Source organism: Tigriopus californicus, chromosome 4 (assembly GCF_007210705.1).
Source record: "Tigriopus californicus strain San Diego chromosome 4, Tcal_SD_v2.1, whole genome shotgun sequence".
NCBI lineage: Eukaryota > Metazoa > Arthropoda > Copepoda > Harpacticoida > Harpacticidae > Tigriopus > Tigriopus californicus.
The window spans coordinates 6,573,858-6,586,721 of NC_081443.1; the positions used below are offsets into that span (position 1 = coordinate 6,573,858).

At 43.2% G+C, this 12,864-nt stretch overlaps 4 protein-coding genes across 4 annotated transcripts; 3 read left to right on the forward strand and 1 right to left on the reverse strand.

Moving 5' to 3' along the window:
* Window positions 1-2,468: 2,468 nt before the first annotated feature.
* LOC131878821 (dolichyldiphosphatase 1-like) lies at window positions 2,469-3,794 on the forward strand. The gene is made up of 2 exons (XM_059224953.1): window positions 2,469-2,630; window positions 2,849-3,794. Exon 2 carries the CDS (start codon window positions 2,859-2,861, stop codon window positions 3,567-3,569), a length of 711 nt encoding a protein of 236 aa, XP_059080936.1. The 5' UTR covers window positions 2,469-2,630; window positions 2,849-2,858; the 3' UTR covers window positions 3,570-3,794.
* An 11-nt stretch (window positions 3,795-3,805) lies between these two features.
* Window positions 3,806-5,291, forward strand: LOC131878816 (formylglycine-generating enzyme-like). The gene has a single exon (XM_059224948.1). The coding sequence runs from the start codon at window positions 3,946-3,948 to the stop codon at window positions 5,143-5,145; it is 1,200 nt and encodes a 399-aa protein (XP_059080931.1). The 5' UTR covers window positions 3,806-3,945; the 3' UTR covers window positions 5,146-5,291.
* A 30-nt stretch (window positions 5,292-5,321) lies between these two features.
* LOC131878815 (divergent protein kinase domain 2A-like) lies at window positions 5,322-6,636 on the forward strand. Its single transcript, XM_059224947.1, has one exon. The coding sequence runs from the start codon at window positions 5,322-5,324 to the stop codon at window positions 6,552-6,554; it is 1,233 nt and encodes a 410-aa protein (XP_059080930.1). The 3' UTR covers window positions 6,555-6,636.
* LOC131878824 (maspardin-like) lies at window positions 6,558-8,338 on the reverse strand. Its single transcript, XM_059224956.1, has 5 exons — window positions 7,771-8,338; window positions 7,560-7,694; window positions 7,254-7,480; window positions 6,824-7,181; window positions 6,558-6,741 (listed from the first exon to the last, which is right to left on the reverse strand). The coding sequence occupies exons 1-5, from the start codon at window positions 7,873-7,875 to the stop codon at window positions 6,709-6,711; spliced, it is 858 nt and encodes a 285-aa protein (XP_059080939.1). The 5' UTR covers window positions 7,876-8,338; the 3' UTR covers window positions 6,558-6,708.
* Window positions 8,339-12,864: the final 4,526 nt, after the last annotated feature.

A 12,864-nucleotide genomic window follows, 5' to 3' on the forward strand; every position in this document is an offset into this window, starting at 1 on the left:
TGTAACTGCAGGAACTCAATTATCAAATAGTTCACTGTCAACAAGATGTCTTAGATTAATAATCATATATTATATCAACCCAGACGAGTGTCACGCACGTGGTAAGGTGGGGGCATTCTTCAACATAAAACATAAACATGAGACCGGAAAAGGAAAAACAACTGGACAGGAGGAGAATAAAGTCAACATAGTAATCGTTTTGGCGGCAAATCCAAACTCCAGGGATGTCGCCCCAACACTCACTTTCATTGAACTTTGGTTAGACCAGAACATGACAGACCAATTGAAATTTGGCATGCAACAATGATACAGACTTACTTGGCGTGTTGCCCGCACTGATATCAAGGACAGTACAAAGAGGGTCAAAAGTTTCCTTTACCAAGGATGGTGCCCAGGGCTGGTAAAATTAACAATGAATTGGTTCATGTTACTGTTCACTGTGCAAAGCCATGTTCATAATGGCTCATTCACTGGCACTTTTTAATTGAAATTCAATGGGGATTAAAACGGACATGAATTTTTCACCAAATGAAATTAAGCATTTGGCATTTGCAAAACTTTTTAAAGTACTCGAAGTTCGCTATGTTGGTAAGACAAAGTTTGTGGAAGGGGGTAAATTCCTAACATTGTGATTGGTCATTTAATTGGCCTTCCAAGTGTGAGTTTCCATGTTGGGAGATTTTAAGATGGTCGCCAAGGTTCTAAAAATAGTCTTGAGTATATCTGCTTGCTTGATCTAATTGTTGCGACCACGTGAAAAGACGCATTAAGTTGAATTTTGGCCTTGATTTGGAAGAATGTGAAGGCATCTACTATTGAAAAAGTGAATATTATAACCGAGTCACATTACAAAAAAGTGCTCACAAAACCACGTGGGGGTATCCAGGGACTCTAAAGAGAGGAAACGTCACGGCTCTCCTTTGTCCGCCAACTTAGGCCATTGCGTTGAATTAAGACAGTAACTTTAATATAAACAAAACAAGATTGCCCATGCTACATAATACATTTAATTGTATCTTTTGTAAATAATGATCTCTTTGATGTACAAATCTGTTCAAATACCACATGTTTCTGAATCAACTTTAAAACTCAAAAGAATAAATGAAATAACAATGAACATCAAGTAAGTAAAAAACAAGCAAATTGACTTTTAAAAAAAAAAGTAAAATATTGGGCAAAATTTGCTCCAAACATTTTTAGACAGAAAATGAACTTACACTGACAATTAAGAAAATAAATGCATGAAATCGGCAAAAAAATACATGTACATAAATATTAACATATCAGTATATCTGTAATAGACAATTGATAATCTTGTTTTAATCCACATTTTTGACAAAAAAAACATCAGGCAATGGTGAAAAATAGATAGATTGCTTTTGAATAGACTTTGAATTTCTACTTATTAGGAATTGTACATAAAAGGCAGGCTTTGCTTAAGGGGCACAGAGTAAGACCAAGGTCCAGCCCAATAGATTTGAGCTTTAGACTCTAAAAACGGTTTTTTAGCAAGAGGATCCAAAATAGTCAATTAAAAAAGGTGCCATATTTGTTGAGATGTATCCTTCCATGATTTTAAAACATTCCAATGAGCTTAAAGAGCAATATGTAGCTCAGAGTTGAAATATGCCTACTTTTAATTTGTGTTCTAGTGTCCTTGGGGTATCTCATTGTTATGCATGTTGCCACCTTTGATAGAATTTGAGCCTAACTCCAAACTGTAAAAAAGAGAAAGGGTTGGGGAAGAAAGGACTTAAATCTTCCATTGAATTTGAGTCTTTTGCAGGACTTAATTGTCAAGGTTTAGGCAAGTCTGGCAAAATGTCAGTACATCAATCAAATGACTCTTTTTGACTTGTGACAAACTTGCCCCAATGCGAATTCCCACATGGTCATGATAAAATTGTAGGAACTTTTGGTAATCAAACATACCAATTCTGTTCAATTTATTTTCAGGGCTAGAAAATGAACGATCTTTTATTTGTGATGGTTGTGTTTCCAAATTCCATCCAGAAATGAAGCAAATCCTTCAGTTTCATCCAAAAAGAGAAAGAGAGCAAATTCAGTGAAACAGTACTTGGAGGCCATTTTGATATGAAATTGAGTCTTGGAATCAAAGCAAGAAAATGTGGTCAAATCCCAAATGTGACATAAATGATAATGAGATTTCGGAAGCCAACTATTTAATCTTGGTCATGGCGTTTCCAAAGTTGTCACTTTCCAAGAGTAAACTGTTTGAAAATCAGGGCTGCCCAAGTTTCACTTGAAATGCCAAATGAGACGAGTTTGACATATAATTGTACAATAAAATTTCCTCTCGTTCACTTGTTTTTAAGTCATGTACATTCCTTTGTGCTTTAAAATGAGCTTGTGCGAATATTTCTGTACCCTATACCAATAATTGAGATCTTGATCGTCTCGTCCAACACGAGGAGATTTGGTGATTGTTCCAGCTGAGTTGGGCCGTCTTACTTTGATAAGTGGACTCACTGAACTGACTTGATTTAGTTGGCAAGGTAAACAAACAATTTGTGTTCCGAAACAACCAAACAACGTGAATGACCCCAAATCGATCGAATCATTAAGTGAGAGCACTTCAAGTGAGGGATATTAACCAACCAAAGTCCTCTGTAAGTATTAGCACCTTATGTCCAGGCAGAACTCAAAGGATTTATTGTCTTAGCCAGGCAAGGAGACACTTTGGGTGGATAAGACCTAAAAAGTTGAAGGGGTCATCATCATGTCTTTGTTCATGTTCTTTCATCATCGACGGTTAAGGCGTTATTGGGTTAGGCTGATTATTCGTCGCCATTTGAATCGATAAACCATTTTTAAACGTGTTCTTTAGACCACCCACCATGACGTTGGAGGCGGAATGGAAGCCGTTTTCTTTGACTTACGTGGAATACCCCGTGGGTGATGGATTGGGCGCCTTGTTCGCGGCCACCAGTTTGTGTCCCATCATCCTGTCCATCATGCACGCCACGTGGTTTCTCCAAGCCCGCGATCTCCACACGCTTTGCTTTGGAGTGGGCGTGATCCTCAACTACATCCTCAATTTGTTCCTCAAGATCACCATCCAAGAGCTCCGCCCCCAGCCCACGTGGCGCAATCCTTCCCATCACTGGCAACAGTACGGTATGCCATCCACCCACGCTCAGTTCATGGCCTTCTACTCGTGCTACTTGTTCCTGTTCGTGGCCTTGCGTTTGCCCTATGAAGGTCGGACCCGAGAGCGGGTCTGGAAAGGATTGTTCTTGGTTATGAACTTTGCCTCGGCCTTTTTAGTCATGTACGGCCGCATCTATTTAGCCTATCACACGGTCGAGCAAGTGTTCTATGGATGTCTGATTGGGATGTTGCTTTCCTACGCTTGGTTTTGCCTGGTTGACCATATATTCACGCCTTGGTTCCCCTGGTTGGCCTCCACCCAAATCTGTGAACTGTTTCTCATTCGAGATTTGACGTACATTCCCAATGTGATATGGTTCGAGTATTGGCAAGCTAAGAACGAGGGCATCAAACGCATGAAGAGCTCGTTGAAGCGGAAAAAGGCCAAACGAATTTGAGAACGGGCTTCGAGAGAACACACGACCGGAAGGATAATGACAGATTTCTAGTGAGGGTGTTCTTGTCAAAGCTCAAGGAGAAAAAAAAGACATCCCATGGCAGTTGCTATTGATCTTGATATTCTGTTATGAGAAAATGATACTTTTTATGCCGCACGGCTGTGAATAAAACAAAGAAGTTTCGTTGGTATTCACGCAAATACAACCTATTTTCTCGCTTTTCAGGTCTATCAGGTTGAAGTGGACACATGTTAAGCGAGTACATAATGGATGGTCTTCGCTTTCGCTAGTTTCCACTCTATGAATCTACAATACAATTGATGGCCTGGTCTACACCTGTTCGTCTGAAATGAAATATTCGGCTGGATAGTAAAGAATGCATCCATCCGCTTGTCATCAATCTAATCAGTTGGTTTTGTCATCCATTATGAGCAAACTTATTTTATGCGGGTTTATTCTTTGTCTCCTGTCTTTTAATGGGATCAATTCGACCTCACACACTTGCTCAAAGAACCCCGAGGATACATCAGCGTGCTCTCAAGATGGCGAAAGTGAAAGCGGTTGTGGTTGTCAAAAGAACCGCGAAACGGATTCATCCAGTCGTGTGGATGTCAATGAGAACCAATTAGAACCCGAGGCCTCCGAAGCCGACTCAAGTTCGGCCAACTTTGATGCTGACTTCCCACGTACCAATCAAATGATCTTGGTGGAAGGGGGTACCTACACCATGGGGACTGACGTGCCCATTTTTGTGGCCGATGGAGAAGCCCCGGCACGTCGAGTGGAGCTACCCGACTTTTACATGGACATGCACGAGGTCTCTAACGCCGAATTTGAAGTGTTTGTCGAAGACACCGAATATAAGACTGAAGCCGAATCTTTCGGCGATTCTTTCGCCATGGATTTGTTCTTGAGTCAAGCCACGAAATCAAAAATCTCTCAAGCGGTGAAAGACGCGCCATGGTGGCTACCGGTAAAAGGAGCCAATTGGCGCCATCCTGAGGGCCCCGACTCTAATATCGAGAACCGAATGAATCATCCCGTGATCCATGTATCATGGAATGACGCCAAAGCCTATTGCGAGTGGGCGGGGAAGCGTTTGCCCACCGAAGCGGAATGGGAGTACGCTTGTCGAGCGGGCAAAGATGATCGTCTGTTTCCTTGGGGCAACAAATGGAATCCTGGCGGAAAGTACTATGGAAATATATGGACAGGCTCGTTCCCGAATGAAAATACCGGAGAAGATGGCTATCGAACCACAAATCCGGTGACAGAGTTTCCACCCAACGCATTTGAGCTCTTTAACATGGTGGGTAATGTATGGGAGTGGACCTCGGATTGGTGGACCATTCGCCATTCGCCCCTGGTCGTCCATAGCAACCCCCAAGGCCCGAAAAACGGCAAGGATAAGGTCAAGAAAGGCGGTTCATTCATGTGCCACAAAGACTACTGCTATCGATATCGTTGTGCTGCTCGAAGTCAAAACACCCCTGATTCTTCCGCTCAAAACCTGGGCTTCCGTTGTGCAGCTGACAAGAAGAAACTGCCGTCTTATCTTGAGCATATCGAGTTGTAGCTCTAACAAAAAGTGCCAAAGCAATGTCAATAGTTTTTTTCTCGTCTATATTAATGTGTTGTGCAATTAGTTTTGATCATTACAAAAGCATTTGTTTTAATTTAAGCCATTTTGGTAACTGGTTTCTTTTCCATCCGTCTCTTTAGGGTTTTGGATCATGGTGACGAATCAGAAGAATGCTACGGAACTTCAGATCCCGTCATAGAATGCGGTTTCACCGCAAGTCTATTCTTGTGTGGATTATACTAATCTGCGTAGCAATCAAGTGTTATCCCTACGTTTTCCCTCTTCAAATTGACCTGACCCAAGAAGCGTTTCTCGAACATGATGCATGTCCCGCCTGTTTTGGGACCAACCTGTGCGCTCCAATCTTCAAGAGTCAAATCCAACTCACCAATTGGACCAGATTCTCCATCTCGAGACTGATGAATGCTAAGAATGTGTTCTATGGTAACTACAAGTTTGAAAAGGTGATCCTCAAGAAGTTGGGACATGACCACGAGCTACGGAGTTTGGATGGAGAAATTTGTCAAGCTTACAAAGAGAGGCCTGATTGTGATGCCGGGCGATATTTGAAGTTTTTAACCAAGGAATACACCTTAAATCTTGGTCGGGACGAGACCTTAGATTTTCGGCCTTTGGCACGTCACGAGTGGACGGAAGTGCTTAGTTGTATGCGATCTCAAGCTTTGATCGACCTGATCGTTAAGAAATCTCGTTTGCATGAATCTGCACCAACCTTGGAGCAGATCCTGACATTGCTCATTCTCAACCCTGAGCCTCTCATTTTTTCCGTCTTCCGAGAAGATGATAATTGGCCCTTTCCAAAGTACCATGGAAGCTGCGGACGATTAGCCGTGTTTCAAGACGAAGGCAAACCCCTATCGGAGTTTTATTCTTCGGATTGGAACATTCGTGTCTTGCTGTCCAAACAACTTCTAAGCTCGGCCATGAAGTTCGTCCGGAACGATCTGAACGTAGCTCTGTACTACACAGATTGGATCTCGGACAATTTCGCAGTTAACCAAGACTTCCAAGTGAAGTTCGTGGACGGTGAAAACTTCATTCTAGTGGATCAATCTGAGATTCGAGCTCTAGCTGCTCCAGGATGGAACATCTCCCACACTTCAGACGGGTTTCAGTGTGAATCAAGATTCTGTTACTCCACGGCCGATTTGTGCACTCACGCAGAAAGCGACCACAACATTTATGGCTTGTGCAAAGGGCTCTTAGCTCCAGGGGCTCTGGACTATGCCTTGCCAGAAGGATTGCTCCACTCGATTCCAAGTGAGGTAACGAGAAAACACCCTCTACTCCCACGCCTCATTGGCGAATGCGCCTCTCCAACTATACCCGGAGGCCGATTTGAAGCTGCCCAAGGATTAATGGAAATACTGTCTCAATTGTGATGGAAAGATTGTATATATATCCATATATTTTTTTAGTGGAAGTTAGTGTCAAGTAAAATATGAATAAATGTATTTTTCTGTACTAGCATCAGTATCACATTGGTTTTCGTTCCATATTACTTGGCAATATCATAAGGATTGTCAGGTATCTTTATCACGGCTTGGCATCAAAGTTTCGTAAGTGTATCTACAAGAGTGGACCAAAGAAACGAATCAAAAAAAATCACAAAAGAGTGAAAACGGGTCGAGAACGGCTAAAATAACTTTACCGTAGCGTGCATATTGACCTCATCAAATCGACTCAGGAAGGGAAAATTTCCTCCCGATTTCAAATGGGCCATTTTGGCCTGAGGATAAGAGCGGCATAGGGCATCTCGCACTTCCGGAGCCAATACATAGTTGTCCCAAACATTGAGCAGTGTAATGGGCAGGTCTCGCAAACGTTTCGGATCGACCCTACTAGAAGTACCATTCAGAGTCAGTCGAGAGGCCAAAATCGACTGAGGTAAATCATTCAGACGTTCCAGCATAAACTCCGTGGCGCAACAAATGGGTGCCTCATTGGTCGAGCATTCCATGCCACTGGCCACGATATTTTTGAGCATCGGCCCGGGCAAGAGCCAAAATCTGAAAGCGTCAAGCATAATTACTCTTCAGATAATGACTGGGTTGGCGTCTCAACCTCAAACGACGACTTACACCATGGACTGTTCTTGATAACGAAAAATGTCAGTGTTGGTAAAAGCGTTGCACAGGATGAGGGAGGCCACGCGAGGACACGGTTCAGTGTATTCGGCAAATTTCTGGGCCAAGTATCCCCCTAATCCAGCGCCAAAAAGATGAACCTTCTCCAAGTCTAGATGGGCTAGGAGGCGTTTGAAACCTTGGCACCATGCCTCTACCGTCCAATAGGCCGGGGATTCCGCCTGTGACAAAACAATGACCCATTGAAGACCGAAGACCGAAGACCGAGTTAGGTAGACTGGCGGTTCTAGTTAGACTCACGGCAATGACTCGAAATCCACGGGCTGAGAGACCCAAACATTGATGAAAGAAAACATCGGCCGCCCCGGAAATCGGCGGCAAACACACCAATGGACAAGTCAAGGCTCGGGGACCGCAATCAAACACATGCCAGAACTACAAAGTGGATCCTATTTGAATGATACATGATGGCTTTCCAGTATATACCTGGGTTTGGTGGGTGGGGGAATACCTTCTCGTGTTCATCGGGATCCAAGGCCAACTTCTTGAGGGGCACGGAAGCGCGAAAGCTTTGGTATTCGACGGTCTGTGAGAGCACGCTCTGATGACTGGCCATGATCAGTGGGTACTACGGGGGTGGGTGGGACTAAGACCATTCAAAAACCACGGAACCTTGGAACCAGGACTGCTAACGGCGATAAGCTTTTAAGATATCAAGACTACACGCTGGGCGTGGCAACCGAGATTCAAATCAAATCGAATTACTGTAAGCACTGTATGTATTTTCAAGGTGAGTGACACTCCCTCTTTGATTGGGACTTTCGCCTTCCTGTTGTTTCTTTGAGGTTGTTCAGGCAGGAACCTGTGAAAAAGTGTTTCATAACATCAAAAAGCGTGACCGTGGACGGTAAATTGGAAGAATTTCGAGCGCATAATTAGCATCTGTACATGTCAAGACGCCGTATCTGATAAAAAAAGCCCAAGCGTGTGTCATGTCAGGGTCTAAGGTATCACGCTTGACGTGACAATTAATTAGGAAAGCATTGAATCTTTTGAATGGCACACAAGGCTCGACATTGTCGCTCAGGTCGCCAGCTGATCAAAGAATCCCCAATCAGATCCACCGCGTAAAAATCTAATTTAATCAGAGAGAAATGGTGTATGTAGCATTAAATACAGGGCTTGACCCGAAAAAATACTCTGTTAAAACGGACCGTTACTGTTACGGTTACTTCTCTAAAACGGCGATACCAATATAACTTTAAAAAAAGAGAAGGCCGTTACCGATACGTTTACTTTTGGAGGAAAAAAGATGGCTTTAAGGTGCAAAAGAAAAAACCTTTTTATGCGATTTTATGCGTTTAGTAAATATGACGTGAAACAAATGCGATATACAAGAATGCGAGGGTCAAGGATAAGAGCATTTGAGGATTCAAGGAATTTGAGGATTCAAGGGATTTTTGGTTCTCATCATTTTTTCTCTTTTATTAAACATAGGGACAAGTACTTTTTGTCTGTGTTTTTATGGTGTGGAAAATTAACAAATGGCAAAGTATTCCACAATTGCAAGCCTTGTCACAACATGGACTGTATTTCGGCGGTGCACATCCTTGAAGACAGGGTTGGCCAGGATGGACAGCAGCAGTGGTGTTTCTTCGGGGGGAAGATCAGACGGAAATGTCTTGTTTCCAAAGCTTGTTTCAGACTCAATTAAAAGAGGCGAAACGCTCAAACGTGACAGTGTCAATTTTAAATAAATTTTCCCCGCTCAATTGGGAACAGTGCTTCATTCAAAGAAGTTAACAGTGCAGCAAATAGATTACTGCATTTGAGGCAAAACTTTTAAAAGAAGTAGACCATTGATATATTTCTTCCCTGGTTAAAAAAAAGCAGAAAGTTACGTTAACCTGTTGACGACTCCTGTAATCCCAGATCTTTGCCCTTGGTCTAGTCTGTTGTAAAAGGATTCGTCGTTCTTGGAAGTTCTCCACACACCGAAAAGCTGACCTAATTCCTTCAGCCTCTTGCCGGTCTTCTGCAGACCCTTGGTTTTGGTTTGGACATCAACACTGTACCACAGACTTCTAGAGATATGGACTGCAAACGGACGCAAAAATATCCTATCTCCTAAACCGCTCATCTTATTCCAAATAAGCACTTGATACGACCACAAGATCTGGTTGAATTGATGAACTCAGTCAAGTTTAAGCCCAAACCTATGCTTAGGGAACTCAGGAGACATGTTCAAAGTTATGTAATATTTTCGGCCTGCTCTTGGTCAGCTACATAAACTTTTGACAAATAACTTTGAAACGATCGACTTTGCATGTAAAAGACATAGAATTGACCTACCGTTAATTGAAGAGATCTACGTCTCTTATTTTTATTACTTTAAATTCGAAAAGTGGCTCAGATTGGCTAAGATCAAGACCAGGCCGATTTGCCGGCAAGCTCGTTCGCAGTCCATATTTCTAGAAGTCCGTGACTGTACACACCTGCATTTACGAACAAAGCTTTGGTGGCACATATGGTTAGGTAAACGTTATTCTCCACCGATAAGTTGGGCGGTGCTACTTTTTCAATCTGAACCGTGACACTAATCAACCTATATCTAACCTTTACCTAACCTTTAACCCAACCTAACCTAACACTATAATTTGATAACCTTAAAGTTTTCTAATCTAAGCCTTTACATGTTTTTTTAGCCACAAATTTATGAAATGCACCGCCAACTGATCGTGCAGACATAACGTTATCCATATGGTTATCCCTCGTCCATAGGTAAAAATTGGATCAGCTGATGATGCCTATTGTCTGTGTCACACAGGTCTCTTAAAAGAAGTTTGGAAGTCAAAGGCAAACAAATTTTTGTCAACAGAGCGCATTTTAGCCCAAATTTCTTCCAACCATCCCGAGATGCTTTCCCTCTTCCACAATATTCCGCCTGGAAACATCTCACAAACCCTTCCCTTTGATCCTGAAAATCCTCGGTTTTTTGGTCATTTCATGGTATATATAACTGAAGTTTATTGCCCTCTCAATAACTAAATAGTTAAAAACTTAAGTTAACCTAAACCAGTAACTTCATATATATATATAATCGAATCAGGGGACGGCTGCGATCGCATGTTTTCGTCTTCAGCCTGTCGCTGGTGAAAAAATGTCATCTATGTAGTCAAGCCTACTTAGGACAACTATGCGCAAATTTGAATCTTTGACGGCTCGTCCAAATTCAGAGTATAGCAAACCCTAATAAGCTCTTTGTCAAGCAATTGCTCTTCGTACAGCACGCTTTCATAAAACGGGTGTTGAGTATAGTGTTCGACCAACATTTTTTAAGAATCGAAAATTTGAGAGGTTAAAATGGGGCCCAAGTTTTAAAGTTTCTACTCCATGTGGTGGAAAACACTTAAAACTGAACGCAAGAACAAGCCTGCGGTTCAGGCCTGACCTCAGAGTGTTCGGATACCTTGTTTACGTATAGGCCGCATCATGTTCGCCCACATTCAAGATACATTGTTGGGAGATTGAAAACGAAATTCCCGTAGAATGCGCTCATCGATTGCTCATATTGCATTTCGTTTATATTTGTTAACACTTTCGAGAATGTCCGTTTCCAAACTAGGGGCAAATCAATAGAGTAAGATGATTTTGTTCTACTAATGTCCAAATCTTTTTTTTTTACGATGTTACGTGTATTATGCCTAAAAGCTTGCGTTTTTTTATTTGCTACCACTCTTTCTACCTGTATATGTGTAAGATTCAAAAAGATATGAGATTACGCAAGAGTAGGTAACACGTTTTCGGATAAAATATTCAACTTGCTGAAGGCAAATGCAAGACGAAATATCTGTAACTGTCCCATTTCCACCACGTCAGCTTGGCCCTGAAAACATGCTCATCGCGGTACAGCTCAGTTGAACTTAAGCATTCTAGTTATGGATTTTCTATGACCTCAAACGACGAATGATCTTTCTGGTTTCCTAAGTTATAAGTCTGCGCGTTAGCTTTTGGAGGGAGAATGCAACCCTCCCTAGAGCAGGGGTCATGTTTCTTAGATTCTTAAACACAAATGAAGTCAAGTTACTTAGGCTAGGCGATTGGTCTCTTATTTGAAACAATGCCATCAACTTTGCGTAGTCTGCTATCACCGGATCAAAATAATGCGTGGATCTCATATTACAACCGAAAAAAAAAAGCCGGATCGAAGAAGACTTCCGTGATCCCGGTTGACTGTCCACCCTGAGTATCTATCAACAGTGCAACACTGAAAAAAGCATATCTCCACAACATTTCAATATCCAGTTTCCAGTTTGGGGCAATCTCTAGCCCAGATCCCGCCTTCCAGTTTCCAACGCCATCTCAATGAAGATACGAGTTCAAGAGAGGTGATCATCGTGCCTGGGTGAGAGATTCAAAAGCGATTGGCATGAATCCATAGCCTTTTCTGATCCTCCTCATCCTTCATCTTGCCGATTGTCATTGAGTGCCGCTCACCATTGACTCCATTGGGCCCATCCGGTGGAACCACACCCCTCGTCCGCCGCGGTTGGCCTAATTGATGGGCCATCATGGGCGAGAGGCGCCGTCCAGTCCACAACCTGGACGCCACGTTCAGCAAACGGGTTGCCGTCCTTCGTTATTGGACCGACCCGTACATCTCGCAAATGGTCAGTTCCATGGGGAACGCAAAAGCGCCCAAATCCACTTGGCTATTTCACCCGGGTCACGGCCCTTAAAAAGCCTCATTTCTCAAGACGGTCGAAGTAGCGGGCAGCCTTGGGCGCAAGGTTCAGATCGTGAGTCTGGGGGGGCTTCGATACCTTGTTCTGGCGGTTACGCGAACGAACTCAATCCCATGGACGAGGCCGTGAACAACTACATCGAGGTCGATTTGACCCGGAGTGACGGCCAAGAAATGCTATCGGATCAAAAATCGAAATACTGAGCTCAGCAAAGTGGTTCAGGATACCGATTGACGAAGGTCAAACTCTTCACGCACCGATTTACACCGGCCACCGATATCCCTAATTGGCGCGGATTTCACTGACCTGACGCTCCTTGGCCCGGAAACTGGCCGAGTGTCAGATCGATTACGCTTTGCCCACATCTTCTTGGCCGAGTGCGTGCTTGATTCTATATGAACAACACTCAAACGGTCGAGCCGCTTCCTCTCCTGGACACGAACGCCTTCACTAGTGCCCTCGTGTTTCTCAACCACGAGCAGTTGAATAATGAAACGATCGATCCGGAGCTGTTGATCGGTGGAAAATATGAGTTCGCGCGGCTGGGTTGCCCGGGGTGGCCGCCTGTCAAAGCCGGCGCGCATGAATGGGCGTTTTTTTGCCCGGGGTCATCACACGGGGGCGCTTGTGTTGGACCATGACGAGGTAACCGAGTTTTATTGCCCGTGATGAAGTCAACCGGGTCGAGAAATTAGGAGCCTTTTCTGATGAAAAAGGTGATGCGCGCATCTTTGAACACTACTGTGTGGGAAATCGCTTGGCGTAATCAGGACGAAGTTTAATTTTAATGACTTGATTTCGGTAACGGGCACTGCCTATCGCATTCTCTCGTTTCTTTTTCTATTTAACCATCAATAGAA

Coding starts and splice junctions, on each gene's coding strand:
- LOC131878815 (XM_059224947.1), top strand. CDS start 5,322: ATGCTACGGAACTTCAGATCCCGTCATAGAATGCGGTTTCACCGCAAG.
- LOC131878821 (XM_059224953.1), top strand. CDS start 2,859: ATGACGTTGGAGGCGGAATGGAAGCCGTTTTCTTTGACTTACGTGGAA.
- LOC131878816 (XM_059224948.1), top strand. CDS start 3,946: ATGCATCCATCCGCTTGTCATCAATCTAATCAGTTGGTTTTGTCATCC.
- LOC131878824 (XM_059224956.1), bottom strand. CDS start 7,875: ATGGCCAGTCATCAGAGCGTGCTCTCACAGACCGTCGAATACCAAAGC. Junction 7,481..7,559: donor GTGGATTTCGAGTCATTGCC/GTGAGTCTAACT, acceptor GTTTTGTCACAG/GCGGAATCCCCGGCCTATTG. Junction 7,182..7,253: donor TATCAAGAACAGTCCATGGT/GTAAGTCGTCGT, acceptor TGACGCTTTCAG/ATTTTGGCTCTTGCCCGGGC.